We start from the raw sequence: 19,509 nt of genomic DNA on the forward strand, positions 1-19,509 counted from the left end.
TTTAATGTCACACGAATTGTTCTATCGTCAAAAAGGGTTTGTGAATAAGATTTAAATGCCAAACTTTTTTTAAAGCTTTATTTCATTAAAAAAAAAAGCTTACATTGGAAGAAGTTCTTTAAGAAGTGAGTGACAAACATTGTGAAAATTAATTAACCCTTTTCACTAACATCTATACATACGGTCACACCACCTATCGATTATATTTTGTGGATAATCATTCAACAACATTTGAATCAAGAGGATTTATAACATGTACGACCGGCACGGTTGGCCTAGTGGTAAGGCGTCCGCCCCGTGATCGGGAGGTCGTGGGTTCGAACCCCGGCCGGGTCATACCTAAGACTTTAAAATTGGCAATCTAGTGGCTGCTCCGCCTGGCGTCTGGCATTATGGGGTTAGTGCTAGGACTGGTTGGTCCGGTGTCAGAATAATGTGACTGGGTGAGACATGAAGCCTGTGCTGCGACTTCTGTCTTGTGTGTGGCGCACGTTATATGTCAAAGCAGCACCGCCCTGATATGGCCCCTCGTGGTCGGCTGGGCGTTAAGCAAGCAAACAAACAAATAACATGTACGGGTTGTCGTCAAGATAAAAGGGTCAGAGAAGGAATAAAACACAACAAATCGATGTCTTAATTCATATACTTGTTCTCAATTGTTAAAAGTGTATAGAACAGACAAATCATGTCTAAAACACGATTTTTCAAAATAGTTTTGTATGTGTTTTTGTTGAAACGTTGTTCTTTTGAACTAAATTCTGGTTTTCTTGTCAACACTCGCCATCGACGTGTACGTCCAAGCGTATGTCCAGTGTTGGTAAATGGTTGGTTGGCTGTTGTTTGTTAAAGTCCCTTCAACTGATATGGCTTTGTTGGACCGATACAAGTTTTTTTCCTTTCTTAGTTCACATGGTTGTCTCAGTGTTTGAAATTATTTAACTCATTGTCTCCCAGGTACGGATATATCCGTCCCCGCTCATATGGCTATATCTGACCAGGTACGGATATATCCGCTCAGACTGTTAGCTTCAGTCGCTTCCTGTAACGTTGATCTAACGCCTGCATTCCAGCGTGTTGATACACAGTTACTACACAGTTGCTACAATTCCGAGTGACCTGCTGCAGCACAGCTGGTCTCGGCTAAAAAGACCTTGGTCAACATAGGTGGGGTAGAAAGTGTTAAGGCATATCACTGTAAAATAAAGAAGGTTCTGACTTGTAATATGAACTTTAAAACTTAATCTTTTCAAAGTTAAAACATCTGGCGCGAGGCGACATCCCGGTATAAACCGCTTGTTCGACAGAGGTTACCTAGCTTCACACAAATAAAGATCTAATGAGATGAACAACAGTAACGTCAGGAAACAGTTTCTTTTCCAGCGCGTCACGACTGACGGACGTCAGACTAGGTAAGGTCAGCAACAGGCGGCCGAACCTTGCTGTCATAACCGCCGCATTTGACGCGTTCTGAGTCGATGACGTCAGGGTTGACGACGACGTCACGCTGTTGTTTGCGGTGAGGCTTGATGACGTCAATGATGCCGAAGGGGGAGAATGCGCGTGCTGCGTGTAGTGCGCGAGAGCAAGCTGGGCTTGTTCCTGAAGCTGCTCCAGACGAGTGGTGTCGGCGTGGGCGTCGTGGTGCTCTGCAAATCAAACCGTATGAGTTAACAAGTCTCACTGCCCGGTGCCGAAAGTGTATTTTGCTTGTTGATTTTTTTTCTCCTTCGTTTTCCCTTCTACAGTTCCCAGTATCGTCCGCCAAACCAAATATCATATTGCTTTTAAGAGCACGGTTATACGCTTTGCTTGTTGTGCTCCATTTACTGATTGATTGTATGCGGCTTTGTTGTATGTCATTTTGCTGAATAAAATTGTTTAAACCAAAGAGGAAGAAGAAGAAGAAGAAGAAGAAGAAGAAGATGAAGATGAAGATGAAGATGATGAGGTGACACCAGGCTGGGACATGGATACCGTCTCTGAGTTTTCACATACAATTAACTCGTTTCCTATCCGGCCTAGATTCGAACCCACGACCCGAGGATCGCCAGCCAATTTCTCTACCTATTGAGCAACCAGGGCCCGCATGATAATGATGATGATGATGATGATTGATGATGATGATTGATGATGATGATGATGATGATGATGATGATGATGATGATGATGATGATGATGATGATGATGATGATGATGATGATGATGATGATGATGATGATGATGTCGATGACACGCCGAGCTAAAAGCAAGCATTTGAGATTTTGTTCTGTGTTTTCTCTCAGTCGGTGTCAAACCGATGGTGATTTCTGCAAATCGCCCTTTTAGCCTCATCAACAACCATATAACAGCTTGTGTGCGACTGAACCAGAACCAGAAGGAGTCAACTTTAGTCTTTTGCTTTCTTCCGGGACGGTTTATTTACTCGTTTCCATTAAGAGTATAAAAAAAAACTAAACATTTTTTAAATAATAAATAAAATCTGTTGTATAGCTCCTGAATTCTGACCTTGACGTAGCAAGACCAATGTTTCCAGAAAAGGCAGCTCTGTGACGTCAGCATGCAGAGAGTGGAACGTGCCGATCACCTTCTGTACTGACGTCAGCACTGTGTCGTCATCAGTTTCTGTGTTCTGGATCACAATGAAAAGCTTTGTCACAATTCATCGCAATTTCACTGGGAGAATTAAAAAGTATTATATAAAAACATTAATAGAATCAAGGCGCGCAGTATTGAAAACAGTTTACTGCTTAACAATACACGGTATCATCAAGGCGCGCAGTATTGGAAACAGTTTACTGCTTAACAATATACGGTATCATCAAGGCAGCCAACGTGACAAGGTAAAATAAGACGAGACTAGCAACAAAAGCAATGGAAACAGGACGACAACGTTAAGGGCAGAATCATCCTGCGCAGTTTCAGCGGCACAGACGACGCACTGCATAATTATTATTGATTAGATGAATACCCGCTTCGCCGGGTACGGCTTCGCCGGGAAGAAGTCGAACCGAATACCCGGCTGCGCCGGGGACCCGGCTTTGCCGGGTGTACGCCGGCTTTGCCGGCGCACCGCACGAAGGAAGGGAGATAAACGCGCAAAACACTGGAGAAGAGTAATACCCGGCTTCGCCGGGACAGTGACCTTCTAAAAATAGTATAACGGGAATATGGTTTGAGCGTTGTCGACAGTGACCTTCTAAAAATAGAAACGGGAATATGGATTGACGCCACACGAAGGAAGGGAGATAAACGCTGAAAACACTGGAGAAGATAAGGAAGAGTTACTGGGAATGGATCCAGAGAAAAACCAAAATCGGTTCAGCGCTGCGCGCTGAGAGCACGTGTTGAAATATCTCATCGACCGGGTTATGTCCAGGGTGTACCTGAATATGGCCACTAAATTTGAAACAGATCCATCCAGAACCTTGGGCGTGCATCGCGAACACACAGACACACACACACACACACACACACAGACACAAGTCGTATATATATATATATATATATATATATGCTGCGATAGGGATTATGACGAGTACTTGGCCTGTTTTCCTTTCACGCGGGCTGGGATAATCTGCAGTGCGTCGTCTGTCCTGTTGAAGTTACATAGGTGAGCGCCAGGCCTAACGTTGAGAAATCATAGTTGGCCTGACAGTCATGGTCTATATGACATCACATAATAATACAAAATAACACACACACACACACACACGCACGCACGCACACGCACGCACGCACACACACGCACGCACGCACGCACACACACGCACACACACACACACACTCATGTATATCAATATGCCAATATTAACCTGAACCTCATGCACAAAACAATACAAGATTCCGCAAACAAAACTCACGGATGCAGACATCCGGAGGACCCGCGCAATAATACAGGTGATGTCAACCGGCCAGTGCGCAGCTGCAAGAAGAAATATCTCGGCCCAGCGGCGTTCTAACTGCACTATTTGCTGTGGCGGACTTAGGGCTTTGAAGAAGTAGTTGTGCTGCGCCCTCCGTAGACAAGACAGAAGAATGTGCTGTGCTGTGCTGCGTAGGAATATCTTCAAGTCACGTGGTTCGTCGAAACGGCCTGAAAGTGAAAACAAAATGTGGACCCCACGCCAGCAATGCATTTTCAAAAGAAGTTTGATGGAAGACGAGAGTCGGTAAATGCATATCAAGAAACCTCTGAAGTACACTACTCGTCATACAAAAATGTACAGATGCGTTTGAGGGCAGATCTTTCTGATGAGGCCGTTTATCGTAAAACCAATTATATGACTGGAAAGACCGTTTATTCCCCTAACTTATTCAGAAAACAGATTGAGTTTACATGACGTGGTGTCGAAGCCGTTTTAGCGGGTAATGAGACAAAAAATGGTACAATTGAGTAACTCGCAAACGCATTGCCTTCAAACTATCGGAGATGTGTGCTAACACATGTTGTAAAGTACATACGGAATTTCAAGTCATTTGAGACATTAGGTTTGCTGTTATTTGTCATGTCAAAAAAAGTTCTTAAATTGACGGTAGGTTTTTGCTGACTCATTGAAAACATTTAATTTGTTGAAATCTTCAAGAACAATGACAGATGCGCCACATACTCAAATGTCATGTACATATTTTATCAGACATGGGTAATATGAGGATTTCAACGCGAAAGTAGTTTTTAAGAAGTTGACTCATTCAGAGCGCTGAGCGCAAATGTCGGCCTACGCCTGGCAAAGCTCACTGCCAACACGCTTAACTGATCAATGGCTCTTGAAAAAGCATTTTCCAAAAATGTTTGTGTGCGTTTAAACAAGTGCGCTGTGAACAGCCATTGTTGAAACTGTATTAAATGTAAGGGTAAATTGAAGCTTTCATTTTTCTAAATGCATGCTAATTTTTTTTTAAATTCTGTTCAATCGGACAGGGTACATCTTTATTTTTAAAACTCTTTCTGGCATGTCGCATAACAGCAGAACTAATATCACATGACTTGAGATTTCGTGTGTAGTTTACGACATGTGTTAGCACACATCTCCGAAAGTGTGAAGGCAATGCATTTGCGAGTTACTCAAATGTATCATTTTTTGTCTCATTACCCGCTAAAACGGCTTCAAAAACTGCCTTTTATGCCTGCTGAGAGAATTAACACCTACACCGTACAGCATGCCATAGCGTCCATGTTAGACATGATATGTGAACAAAACTGACTGATTTGGATGCAGATTTGATTGTTCTGTCTAAGGACATGCTAAACATGTTTCGATTTAGTTGTTCTGATTTTGTGTCGATTTTATCGCGGGAACCTTGATTTTGCGAATTTGATTTTGGGGGTGTCTGTGTTGTAGGTTCCACTGTATTGACACTACGTCATGTAAACTCAATCTGTTTTCTGAACAAGGTAGATGAATCAATGGCCTTTTCAGTGATATACTTGGTTTTACAATCAACAGCCTCATCAGAAAGATTTGCCCTCAAACGCATCTGTAAAGTTTTTTATGACGAGTAGTGTAGAATCAATCTTGCAATCGCTTTGATTGTTACTGCTCTGTTTTAACGGTTTATTCATGTTATGAAATTCATTGCTGACGTTTCATTATTACATCTGAATGACTGTATTGTTCGCTGAAAAAAATGACACACTTTTATGTAGTCAGATGTTGATCAACAACAAAAGCAAAGCGTACGCTTCCTGTCTTTTAATCAGTTTGAGCAAACCCCAACAGCCGATCATATACTTGACTGTACATACGACGGGCGCAATGGCGTGGCGGTAAGACGTCGGCTTCGTAATCGGGAGGTCGTGAGTTCGAATCCCGGTCGCTGCCGCCTGGTGGGTTAAGAGTGGAGATTTTTCCGATCTCCCAGGTCAACTTATGTGCAGACATGCTTGTGACTTAACCCCCTTCGTGTGTACACGCAAGCCAAGACCAAGTGCGCACGGAAAAGATCCTGTAATCCATGTCAGAGTTCTGTGGATTATGGAAACACGAAAATACCCAGCATGCCTACTCAACGAAAGCGGAGTGAAGCTGACTATGATCTCAGAGTATAGTTTGGGGAACCCAAATGGGCAAACGAGCTCACACGTAACCAGAAAATTCTGGAACGCTGAAGAAGAAGAAGAAGAAGAAGAAGAAGAAGAAGAAGAAGAAGAGACTGTACATACAATGCTTTAAGCCCCCATTAGGGGCCGTGACATTTTGGATTTTATCCATTTCCGATGTGTATTCCACGTTAAAGAAATAAAACACACACACAGGTCTTCAAAGCCCTAAGGAACTAAAACGGAAAAAACATTGATTTAAATCAGTAACCTTCCAACAAGGTCCATAAGGCATAACTTATTTGTTTAAGAACTCTTAACACTGACACTGGTCCTTGCATGATGAAAAACTGATTCAATTTATATATTACTCAGATCTGTTTAAATCAAATAACAATTCTGGATTTTTTTGTTTGTTTGACTGTGGAGTAAGTAAAAATGGGCAATGAAAAAAAAGTAACCTTCCAACAACAAAAATAATGCCTTACCTAAAGAGCCTCCACCACTTGAAGAAATCTCAGAAGCAGAAGCAGCTCCCACGTTGCCTAGCAACAGAGCCGGGAAGGCAGCAGGCATGGACCACGTCAACCACGGATGCAGCGAAGGCAAGGGAGGCAACAACCCGCCTCGTGGAGCCACGGGTCTGAACGCACTCATGCACGGGCTCCATGGCAACGTCGCTTCGTGCGCGTGCACCCCAGCCAGTCCAAGGGACGTGACTCTGTGCAAGGCCGGATGGTCAAGAGAGGCGACCCTGTGTGTGTTGGCGACGGAGGCAGGAGTGTGAAGGAGGGAGGGTGGATGGGGTTGGGAGGATCTCCTGAGAATGACGGAGGGTCTCCTGGTTCCTTTGTTCTTGCGCGGACCTCTTTCCTCCTGCACCGCTGGCGAAAAAAGAAAACAAATCCACGGGTATTCGGAGTGATGCATGTGAACTGATGGCCGATTTTCAACGGATTGTCAACCGACTTTTTTTTAATTTTTTTTTTAGCTCGAAGTCGCTTAGAATGTCAAATTACTATTAGTCGGGATAGTTAATTGTTATAGTTTTATGGTGGGTTTTTTTTCATTGGATATTTCACTACATTCTTCCGGCAGTAACGGGGTTCCAAAGAAATCCGTTCTTCTGACCGGTCAGACTGTTAAATGTTGGTATGTGTCCAGACAAAAGAATGATTTTATCCCATGTAACAGTCCGGACAGATTGAGCTATGCTGGGGGCCCGGTAGCTGAGTTGGTAGAGCACTGGACTTGTGATCGGTAGGTCGCAGGTTCGAATTCGGGCCGGGAGGGACACGGGTCAACTTTATGTGCAAAACCAGAGACGGAAGCCATGTCCCAACGCGGTGTCACCACGTAAAAGATCTTGGTCATTCTTCCATAAGTGCAGATGGCTGATACCACCTAAACACGCATACACGTGTGTATCTCGTCAAAAGCCGTGAGGGCGTAAAACTCGAATGATATATAACCCGTATCTTGTCCTTAAGAGGCGAAATATTTAGCCTGTAGGACAGACAGCATTCTCTCTTTCCCCTCTTTCTTTCTATGCTGATAGTAATGATCGCTTTTTACAGAAGAAGGACTGTGCCTTTAACCTTCACCGGATCACGCGTTGGACTACACAGTCTGGGTGATGTTGGTCGTGTACGACCCATACTTTAAAGTCAGGATTTGTTCTTTTTTTATTAAAATGTGATGTACTTGTATTCCCCAAACATACTGTGGATTTACGGTACGTGTGTGTGTGTGTTTGTGTGTGAATGTGTGTGTGTGTGTGTGTGTGTGTGTGTGTGTGTGTTTATGTGTGTATTCATGTGTTTGGTTGTGTGTGTGTGTGTGTATGTGTGCGTGTGCGTGCGTACGTTTGTTTCCCCCCCTCCCCTCCCCCCCTTTTTTTTCCCCCCTCTGTCCCCCCCCCCCCCCCTTTATGAATGTGTATCACTTTTAGTCTAGTATGCCTGTGCCCATGACATCATCCAACCACTTCTCTCCCCTTTCATTCATTTCCGTTCCTAGAGTTCCTTCCCTTTTTTGCGTGTTTCCCCTCCATTTTCTTTCAAACCTTGTTCGTTCCGTGTTGCGTCTGCTTTTTGTTATATTTAGTCAAGTTTTGACTAAATATTTTAACATCGAGGGGGAATCGAAACGAGGGTCGTGGTGTATGTGCGTCTGTCTGTCTGTGTGTGTGTGTAGAGCGATTCAGACTAAACTACTGGACCGATCTTTATGAAATTTGACATGAGAGTTCCTGGGTATGAAATCCCCGAACGTTTTTTTCATTTTTTTGATACATGTCTTTGATGACGTCATATCCGGCTTTTCGTGAAAGTTGAGGCGGCACTGTCACGCCCTCATTTTTCAACCAAATTGGTTGAAATTTTGGTCAAGTAATCTTCGACGAAGCCCGGACTTCGGTATTGCATTTCAGCTTGGTGGCTTAAAAATTAATTAATGACTTTGGTCATTAAAAATCTGAAAATTGTAAAAAAAAATTAAAATTTATAAAACGATCCAAATTTACGTTTATCTTATTCTCCATCATTTGCTGATTCCAAAAACATATAAATAAGTTATATTCGGATTAAAAACAAGCTCTGAAAATTAAATATATAAAAATTATTATCAAAATTAAATTGTCCAAATCAATTTAAAAACACTTTCATCTTATTCCTTGTCGGTTCCTGATTCCAAAAACATATAAATATGATATGTTTGGATTAAAAACACGCTCAGAAAGTTAAAACAAAGAGAGGTACAGAAAAGCGTGCTATCCTTCTTAGCGCAACTACTACCCCGCTCTTCTTGTCAATTTCACTGCCTTTGCCATGAGCGGTGGACTGACGATGCTACGAGTGTACGGTCTTGCTGAAAAATGGCATTGCGTTCAGTTTCATTCTGTGAGTTCGACAGCTACTTGACAAAATATTGTATTTTCGCCTTACGCGACTTGTTGTCTTTTGTGTTCTTGTTTTTCCTGATGAAGCTTCCATAAGCGAAAATTCGTACCGTCTTGTCTCGTTCTTGTATTGGTGAGTACAGTATTCCTTTGTTTTTTAACTTTTTTTTATTATTAAACTCTTTGCAGAATATAGGACGCACATGACCCACGCCATCCGAATAGGGATAAACATCGTAAATTCTTTCTCTCGTTCCATATAGGTCGCCCAAGACCCACATCATCCGGACTGTCCAGTTCAAATTACGTCATCCTTCACTTGTTTGTTTACGAAGATAATCCTTCTGAAAGTGGTCGATGGGAAGGTCCTATGGTGTTTAAGAATTACATGAAGTCTCAATAATAATAAAACGTCCAACGGTTTCACAGACACAGACACTTTTGTGAGGCTGTGGGTCGTCCACGACCCAGGAAGCACGGTGAAGGTTATATTAAAGGCACAGTAAGCCTCCCGTAAACCAACACAGATACGGTCATGCTTTTACACACAGTACAAACACACTTTCGTTTAAACACTCACCGCTTGAGAACATCCTAGGTGCCCTACGTAAAGAGCGAGCAATTTTCAAAGAAAATATTTTCGTGGACCGTCTGATCGGCAAATCAAGCGCCTCGTTTTGGCGCCAGAACTAACTGTTAAAATCTAGATAATAAATTGACAGCTTGTTACACAAACATTCTTAAATCATAAAAGAATTTTTTTTTTCATCAAGACAAGATCAGTAGGGGAAAGTCGCTAAACCTGGAACAGTTACGGAGAAACAGCCGTACCAGACAAAAAAAATGGATATTGCAAAGCGTACTTTATATTGTCACATACTAGACTCTATCAGTAAATAAACGAACCACATAAAATAAAATAAAAGTCACGCAACTCATCAGACTGATCATAATAAAAATGTCTGCATTTGTTCCAGGTTGGACGCATGGGTGTGTAAAGTGGAACACTGTGTTGTCAAACTCGGAACACATACAAACACACCCTAACTCTCTTTCAAGCTCTGTCTGTGTCTCACACACACACATATACACCCACACACTCTCATTCACACACAAACAAGCACACATTGCCACACACACAAGATAAATAAATACGTCATAACATTTTGATTAAGCCATTTTATGTAAATGTCTTTTTTTCAACATCATATTTTGATTTTTACCAAGAAAATAACAAATCGGATAACAATTTAAGCCTTAAATGTAAAACAAAAAGATAAATAAGGGCTAGGTCTAAAAAGGACTGAAAAACAAAACCTTGAAAAAAAAAAAAAAGAAATTCCTCCGAGGTAGGAAAAACACCCCCGTCAAAGGGAAATAACCTTCTCAGTTGGTGGCAGTGACTGAGTGAGAATGGTTATTTCCCTTTGACCATTCAGATGTCCCTCTATAAGTCCTTGTATAATTTTAATCCACCAATAACTCCCTAACCGTGTGTTTGACTGGTCCCAATTTTTGTAAGGACCGTCTCAGGAATGTATAGAACCTGTTCACCAAGTTTGGTGACGATCGGTCCGTTCATTCTTGAGATCTATATGCGAACACAAACAAACAAACAAACAAACAAACACATCGAGCGAAACCTATACACACCCCTATACCGGGGGTGTAATAAAGAGGAAACAAGTCGCGTAAGGCGAAAATACAACATTTAGTCAAGCTCAGTCGAACTCACAGAATGAAACTGAACGCATTGCATTTTTTCTGCAAAACCGTACACTCGTAGCATCGTCTGTCCATTGCTCGTGGCAAAGGCAGTGAAATTAACAATCCAGCAAAGCGCGGTAACGGTTGCGCTGAGGAGGATAGCACGCTTTTCTATATCTCTATTCTTTTTAACTCTCTGAACGTGTTTTTAATCCAAACATATCATATCTATATGTTTTTGGAATCAGGAACCGACAAGGAATAAGATGAAATTGTTTTTAAATCGATTTCGGAAATTTAATTTTAATCATAATTTTTATATTTTTTAATTTTCAGAGCTTGTTTTTAATCCAAATATAACATATTTATATGTTTTTTGAATCAGAAAATGATGAAGAATACGGTAAACGTAAATTTAAATCGTTTTATAAAAAAATAATTTTAATTACAATTTTTAGATTTTTAATGACCAAAGTCATTAATTAATCTTTAAACCTCCAAGCTGAAATGCAACACCAAAGTCCGACCTTCGTCGAAGATTGCTTGGCCAAAATTTCAATCAATTTTATTGAAAAATGAGGGTGTGACAATGCCGTCTCAACTTTTACAAAATGCCGGATATGACGTCATCAAAGACATTTATCGAAAAAATGAAAAAAACGTCTGGGGATATCATACCCAGGATCTCTCATGAAAAATTTCATAAAGATCGTTCCAGTAGTTTACTCTGAATCGCTCTACACACACACACACACACACACACACACACACACACACACTCATACACCACGACCCTCGTCTCGATTGCCCCCTCTATGTTAAAACATTTAGTCAAAACTTGATTAAATGTAAAAATAGGCAAAGAACCGATGTCGCAGACAATGTCCTTTGTCTTCTACTATCAGAGCAGTCATCGTGGGATTACTGTGTGCACTTCTGGCACTATAACATATTCTCAGGGGGGTTGGTGCCACACATGAAGCAGTACCACGAAATTTCGCAGCTTCATTTGTACCCCTCTTCTGTTGACAAATAGATATAAAAGGGCTACCTGCCCAATTGACTAAATGTAAAAAATCATTGCGCATAAAGTCTCAAAGCAAGTAACTAAGAACAGATTTAAGAACTGATTTTGCAGACACACAAAAATTGCTAAGTACAGATTTCGAAGTCCTTTTGTCCGCTGCTGTCAGCGCAGTCCTCGTGTGCACCTCTGGCACTGTATCATGTTCTCAGGGGAGTTGGTGCCACACATGAAGCAGTACCAAGTGCTTTCCCCCGGGATAGAACGCATCGTCGAGAAAGTTCTCCTTTTTTTCCTCTGATCAGAAGATATTCCCCTCTTGTTTCTCTGAGCAGAAGATTTTGTAGCTTCATTCTTTCCTCTTTTCTGTTGACCTGCACGCCTTATTTACAAGTGTAATCTCCAGCTTTTGCTTTTAAGGAGAAGATTGGTTTTTTTCGTGATGATCTCTTCGACGAGCTTGTGGTTGTGCGTTGCAGGACATCAGCAGCAGGTAAGCTTACATTTGCTGCTGACACCAAGCAATCATAATGACCAGAATCTCCATGTACAGTGTACAAAAAAAACGATGGGGGTGACGTTGGCAAATTTATTTCAGCTTCAAGAATGTTATTGATTAGTTCTTGTTCTATCTCTGGTGTTAATGTAGAAGGTCTTCTTGTGAACTTTACTTCTTCTTTTGCAAATTTCTTTGTTTCCTTCAAACTGACTCAAACCCATATCTCCGTTTTTCACTGCCGACAAAGCGCAGCCCATTTCTTCTGGTAACCACCGCCGTTCGGGTCTCATAATAGCCTACTGTCAAACAAATCAATCAATCATTCAATAAAACTTATATAAAGGAAAAACACTACAAAACCGAAAAGAGAATTGAATACGTGAATAAAACAGCAGTGTTCTGTTTATTGTTTGATGAGGGTAAGATGGAACAGAATGCTGCAAAGCTGGAACACTGTTCCATGTTTGCCTCTCTCATGTGTTCCATCATTGCCACATGCCACCTGCATGGATTTCGCGTTTTTCTGTTGGATACACGTGACGTTTCAAATCTTTTTTTCCGTTCAAGTTATTGCAAATCTATGAAGGTTTATCACAGAAATCAACATTTTACGTGAACGTACATAGATAAAGAGTAATAATACGAATTGTAGACGGTAGAAATAAGAAGAAGAAGGAAGAAAAGTTTTTAAAAAACGTACCTTTTTTTTTTTTTTTTTTTTGCCGCGGTAGTCATTTTTTTTTGCTGGAATAATATCAAGGAATGTCACTAGACATTTCTGCAAAACAATTGTTAATGAATTGTTCCCCGTTGATCGCATATTGAGGTGTTCCAAGTTGGCCGACTGTTCCGGGATTGGCGACTTTCCCTTACAATTCGAAGTTTTGAAAGTTTTAAAAAAGAAAAGCCCGGAAACGTGTCACACAAACCGTCTTTTTCGTAGCAGTCAATGGTAATGCCTATCGCCCGTTCCTCTGAACGGTCAACTGCCACCGCTCTATAGTTCGTGTGAATCGCAGCCGTTTGTTGCGTTTAGATGAGAGGTACACAATAACGTGCTATTGCAGATAAGCTTACAGCGAGTCGCATCGACATCACAAACTGACGACTACATTGTGAAAAAAAAAGAAACTGGATCACACGGGTTCGCGATGGCTCAGGGGTAAGATAAACCACGCAAAAATAAATTCTTTGAAAATTGCTCGCTCTTTACGGAGGGCACCTAGGATGTTCAAAAGCGGCGAGTGTTTAAATGAAAGGGTGTTTGTACTGTGTGTAAACGCATGGCAGTATCTGTGATGGTTTACGGGAGGCTTACTGTGCCTTTAAGCTTAGTGTTCCATAGCTCTGGCCGATTTATAAAGATACTAACCATTTCTGTTCATGTTGACGGCGAAGCATTTCTTCAGTCGACAGTACGGACACCAGTTCCGCCTTGCCTTGTCAATCACGCAGTTTCCTTTGCCTGTCAAATACAGCACAACATTAAACTTCGGTGTGTCTATATAGCTATCACGCTTACACGGGAGATTGTGTTCTCTTTCTAGAAAAAAAATCACTTTCAGTAAATAAATCTGCCGCAAAGAATTAGAGAAAAACATGTAGGAGAGAGAGAGAGAGAGAGAGAGAGAGAGAGAGAGAGAGAGAGAGAGAGAGAGAGAGAGAGAGAGAGAGAAGAGAGAGAAAAGAGAGAGAGAGAGAGAGAGAGAGAGAGAGAGAGAGAGAGAGTATACTTTTTCCACACACACATATCGCTTAAAGGAAATATATCGGCTGCGAAGAATAAGAGTAAGGCGTAAAAGTTATGGGGTGTTTTCTTTCCAGAACAAAATCCCTTTCAGTAAATAAATCTGCCGCAAAGAATTAGAGAAATATATGTAGGAGAGAGAGTGTATTCTTTCCACACAAAAATAAAACTTAAAGGAAATATATATCGGCTGCAAAGTATAAGAGTAAGACATGAAGGTTATGGGATGCTTTCTTTCCAGGAAAAAATGCTTTCAGTAAACATGTCTGCCGCAAAGAATAAGAGTGTGTGCATGTGTGTGTGAGAGAGAGAGAGAGAGAGAGAGAGAGAGAGAGAGAGAGAGAGAGAGAATGCACCGAGAGAGGGAATGAGAGACAGAGAGAGACAGTCAGGGATACAGAGAGAGAGAGAGAGAGAGAGAGAGAGAGAGAGAGAGAGAGAGAGAGAGAGAGAGAGAGAGAGAGAGTACTCAATCCAGTGAGAGAAAAAAGTTACATCCAGTAAACATAATTATCTACTTCAAAGAATAATTGTAAGGCATGGAGAGAAGAGAGTGTGTTCTTTCTAGAAAAAAAATCACTTTTAGTAAACATATCGGCTGCAAAGAAAAAGATTTTTTAAAAAAATGTATAGGGTACATAGTGTATTCTTTAAAAAAAAAATTCACTTTCACTAACAAATCTTCTGCAAAGAATAAAAGAAATACATGACAGGGAAGAGAGTGAATTCTCTCTAGAACAAACATTCCCCCCGCGGGTTAGGGGGAAGAACCCCCGCGATTTAGGGGGAAGAACCCCCCGCGGGTTAGGGGGAAGAATTTACCCGCTGCTCCCCAGCATGTTGTAAGAGGCGACTAACGGATTCTGTTTCTCCTTTTACCCTTGTTAAGTGTTTCTTGTATAGAATATAGTCAATGTTTGTAAAGATTTTAGTCAAGCAGTATGTAAGAAATGTTAAGTCCTTTGTACTGGAAACTTGCATTCTCCCAGTAAGGTCATATATTGTACTACGTTGCAAGCCCCTGGAGCAATTTTTTTATTAGTGCTTTTGTGAACAAGAAACAATTGACAAGTGGCTCTATCCCATCTCCCCCCCCCTTTCCCCGTCGCGATATAACCTTCGTGGTTGAAAACGACGTTAAACACCAAAGAAAGAAAGAAAGAACAAACATGTCACTTTCAGTAAACATAACTTGTGCAAAGACTAAGAGCAGGACGTGCAGGGGAGGGAGTGTATTCTTCATAAAAAATATAAAAATAAAAACATTTCCAGTAATTTTGTTTAGGCCAAATAAAAAATATATGTTGGTTTAGGGTAACGTGACCAAAAAGATAACGTCGGTCGGTCGGCTTTTTTTTTCTTTTTTTTTCTTAAATTTAGTTACTTCTTATAGTCTCGATATGGTTCACAAAATATGCCAAAAGTGTTGTTTTTCTGAGAAATGAAGAAAACGTTTTAGGGTCAGCGGGAAAAAAAATAGGGTCGGTCGGGTTACCCTAAACCAACGTTATATTTTTATTTGGCCTTATTGTTATTGTATAGATGAAGAGTACAAACACTTACCTATGCAGGTGTAAGCGATGTTTTTCCTGATGCTGCGTTTAAAGAAACAGCTACACCCGTCACAGCAATACACGCCGTAATGTTTCCCGTAACTCTTGTCGCCACACACCTCGCACGAAACTGGGACGGGCAGCGTTCGACCTGAACGAAGATGAAAATTAAGCTAATACCTCATTGCCAATGGAGATTAAAGAAAGATAAGTTAATTGAACGTTCAACTAAAAATACAACATATACAACATGAAAATACCAAACAATAATGTACGCACGTTTTACAAAGAAGACGAAGAAGAAGAAGTTCGATGCATGACAAGACAACACTACAGTTTTCGAGCAGTCGCCACTGTTCTTCAGTTAAACTATTAACACATTGAAGCAATATTGTCTCAACTAATATCTACAATTAAACGCCTTAAACGCTTTTCTTTCTTGTTGTTTTGCTGGAAAAGAAGTTGCACTTATTATTGTGATTTTGTGATAATTTAGGTGATGTTTTTATCCACACAAAAAAGAAGAAAAAAATGTGGATACTTTGCTGTACACATCTGGTTTGTGTTAATTGTATTGTCTCTATTATAACATCGTAACATAAGACTTTAAGAATATAACATTGTTAACAAAAAGTTGAGATTTAAAATAAAATCAAAATATGTATATTTGCAGATTACGTTCAGCTAAAGTCACATTTAGTTTGTGAATTAATTATATATATATTAAATATATAAATTCTTAGAGGAAGAAGAAATGACACACATGTAAAATGGGAAGTATGTTAGCTCGCATACATGACAATTAAAATGAAAAGAATATAGCGTGTACTAAACAGGAAGTAGTGAAAACAAATACATCAATACATGTCAATCCTAAACGAGATGACCAACAAAAAAGCTATAGAAAACAAAATATTACAAAAATCCAAAAAAGAAAAGCCAAAGATGTTATATTATGAACGGGGATAACGGGGGAATACTTCTTTTTACCTTTATATCGCACATAAAAAAAATATCATTTCTATTTATTATAAATCACATACAAGGTTACTCGCATATAAGCAGCTAATACGATCATACAACAATATGCTAAAATTCATAACAAAAATTAAATATTCAGCACGTACAATTAGAACATTTATTGACTAGAAAAAACTCAACAATTTGCAAACAACACAGATCTGTTAAACAATCAAAGGGTAAATAAATCTTTGCCCAAAGAAATGTCGTTTTTGTTAAATATGCACCCTGGTCTTCCGAGCAATAATTCAGCACGTACAATTAGAAAATTTGTTGACTAGAAAAAACTCACCCATTTGCAAACAACACAGATCTGTCAAACAAACAATGGGTAAATAAATCTTTGTCCAAAGAAATGTCGTTTTTGTCAAATATGCACCCTGGTCTTCAGAGTAATAATTCTGCACTGTAGTCATGTATGGCACAAGCTCATCCCACACCACATTTCAGTTCCAGAACTCACCAACCTTTGTCTGTGCAGCCTCCTCAACGTCTCTTTTTAAAGCAGGCTCGTTTTCCTGGCAGACGTCTTGTTTCAACTTCTTTAAAACAGGTGTTTCAATAGTTTCCCCGCTTAAACCGCCATTAGCGCGCGCTCCCAGCCCGACAAGTCGTGACGTCACACGTCAGAGAGCGTGCTCATCGGGGATTCTCTCCCTTGCCGGCCACTCTCTAACGCCCGAAGTCAATAAAAGACGGTGCGCGTGCCGCCTCTGCTCATCGATTGGCTCATGGGTCGATGACGACAGAGAGAGGGAGAGAGGGAGAGAGGAGATAGCTTGCTCCGCCCGTCGTTAATTTTAAAACGAGGATTGAGTGTTTCGTTATGGTTGTTAGCGTTTTTTGCGGCAACAAAATTCATGTTTTGTTGCTTTTATTGTAAGTGTTTTGCAAGCTCGTGAAAGTATGACCAGGGCTACAAAGTTTCAGACATTCGGTTACAGTATCTCAGCGAGCAGTCAGCAATGAAATAGTAGAGCTTGGAGATTGTACTCGTATGTTTTTACTTCTTAATTTGCTGTCATTATTATAACAGTTATTCCAAATTGGAGAGAAAAAAATCGAGTGCAAAAATAAAGAAGATTCTTGGCGGCAAAGCTTGTGTTTTTAATAAGTTTGCAATAACTGAAACCCTAACTTGTTCAGTGATAAAAAAAAAAAATCACCGTCTTGATTGGGCTTCCGTCCAACATAACTCGAAAAAAAACTAGGGGGGGGGGGGGAGTTAAATTAAATAAAGAGTAAATCATTAAATGTCTCCTTGAACAGACCGTCGACATAATGTTAAATATTGATAAAGTATCATTCTGTAAAAATGTCCTAAAATAGATCGTAAGCACGTTTTCGATATCGATGAAGGGCTTAAGTTGAAGCTGTAGTTTCGAAACATACGATTGTCAAAAACTTCTGAGGCTTAGTTTTTAAGCCGAATTTGACGCCCACAAAATAGAAACGCTTGGAAAAGTGTTATCCCCATAAATCGAATGTCGATACCTCTTTCAATCTAATAATTGATTACAACTTTCAAAACTTTAATCTTTAACCCGTCTGTTGAATACGAGAGTATTGTGATTCAATAAGGGCGTGCGTGTGTGTGTGTGTGTGTGTGTGTGTGTGTGTGTGTGTGTACACGTGAGGAGCCGTTTTGGAAAGTTTTCTCACGAAAATCTCTACCTGGAACGACTTCACGTCCCTAGTTTTCGTGTTATAAACTATCACTGGGTAACCTGAAAACCGACTACACGACCGAAGTGAATCGAGGACTTGCAGCAAGTAAACAGCACACTGAATCATTCCATCATTGTAGTTCTCCGGTGTTCTACCTAGAACGATTTCACGTTCCTAGTTTCCGTGTTAACTATCACTGGGTAACCTGAGGACCGACTACACGACGGAAGTGATTCCAGGACATTGCTGAACGATCCTAACCTTAAATAGACTGTGTTGTCCAAACGGAACTTTAAAGCTAAGTATCACTATTTTGTGTGTGTATATATATGTGTAATAGTCCAGAGTAATGTCTGTCTGTTCGTATTATTTGTAATTAAAGTTATTGTAAAATTAAAGGTAAAGTGGTGTCCATTTTTTTTGTTGAAAAAATAATGTGTTAAGAGAGTGCATTGAACCTTTCAAAGTTCAAGGGACATTCGCTGTGGTGTAATTTAGATACCCAAATAATAATTTGCTCGAATGTTATTTAATTACATGAATTTAAATCGGCGAGTGTTTATCGACGTAAGCTCTCCTGTATCCTGCATTCTCTTCGTCGTCATATTTTATTTATTTCTAATGGTTACACTTTCCTCGAATCAGATAAATACCCTTGTAAAATCTGTAGAAATATGTCTAGGCTTTTACATGGAATAAAAATATCCTTACACTTTGAGAGACGCATTAAACACATGGATGTGCACTTTAACCTTCAAACAAAACCAATCACCATGCGTGATACTCAAGCGCCAATCACGCCATTTTCAAATCACCATAATTCAGGAGTACCAAAATAGCATGATGAAGTATAGGCTACATTGTTTTGAAATAAAGTTCGACGGGCAAGTGAAAGCCTTTTTGTCTTCTTTTTTTTTGTTTGCAATTTCAAGATCTCATGCTTAATAACGCATTATCACTATGAGACGACAAACATTTTGATGTGGTCGGTACCCACTGATCAGCTGCTGTCGTGATCAATCACCTCCACCAGTACAAGCGATAATACCCGTTTAACGATGTTTTTCTCACTGTCTGACGCTCGACTCTTGAGGGTCTTTTAGCGCGGCAATTAAACCCGATTGTCTCCCTTTCCTCCTTGCTTGTCTTCCCTTTCTTCCCTGCTTGCTGCCCCTCGTTGTCAAACACCTGCTGCAGGTGGCGCTCTCTGGCCGGCGGATCAAGGGAGATAATGACCGAGGCCGGAGAAGGATGTCAGATCGAAGATGTTTTTGAGGCCAGGGCTGTATTGATGGAGTTATACTTCCTGCAGGGTATGTTACGTGCTACTTAAAGTCATTTGTCACTGTCATTAG

The 19,509-nt window shown here is 40.4% G+C and overlaps 1 protein-coding gene across 1 annotated transcript; it reads right to left on the reverse strand.

Annotated features, from left to right (window-relative positions):
* Positions 1 to 1,317: 1,317 nt before the first annotated feature.
* Positions 1,318 to 16,021, reverse strand: LOC138946161 (nuclear receptor subfamily 2 group F member 6-like). The gene is made up of 8 exons (XM_070317673.1): positions 16,018 to 16,021; positions 15,477 to 15,617; positions 13,539 to 13,631; positions 6,421 to 6,921; positions 3,741 to 4,201; positions 2,506 to 2,647; positions 1,551 to 1,646; positions 1,318 to 1,442 (listed from the first exon to the last, which is right to left on the reverse strand). The coding sequence occupies exons 1-8, from the start codon at positions 16,019 to 16,021 to the stop codon at positions 1,318 to 1,320; spliced, it is 1,563 nt and encodes a 520-aa protein (XP_070173774.1).
* Between the last annotated feature and the right edge of the window lie 3,488 nt (positions 16,022 to 19,509).

Source organism: Littorina saxatilis, linkage group LG13 (assembly GCF_037325665.1).
Source record: "Littorina saxatilis isolate snail1 linkage group LG13, US_GU_Lsax_2.0, whole genome shotgun sequence".
Lineage (NCBI taxonomy): Eukaryota > Metazoa > Mollusca > Gastropoda > Littorinimorpha > Littorinidae > Littorina > Littorina saxatilis.

Coding starts and splice junctions, on each gene's coding strand:
- LOC138946161 (XM_070317673.1), bottom strand. Junction 4,202..6,420: donor CCAGAATTGTTATTTGATTT/AAACAGATCTGA, acceptor TATGACGAGTAG/TGTACTTCAGAGGTTTCTTG. Junction 2,648..3,740: donor GTGCGTGCGTGCGTGCGTGT/GTGTGCGTGCGT, acceptor ATTGTGACAAAG/CTTTTCATTGTGATCCAGAA.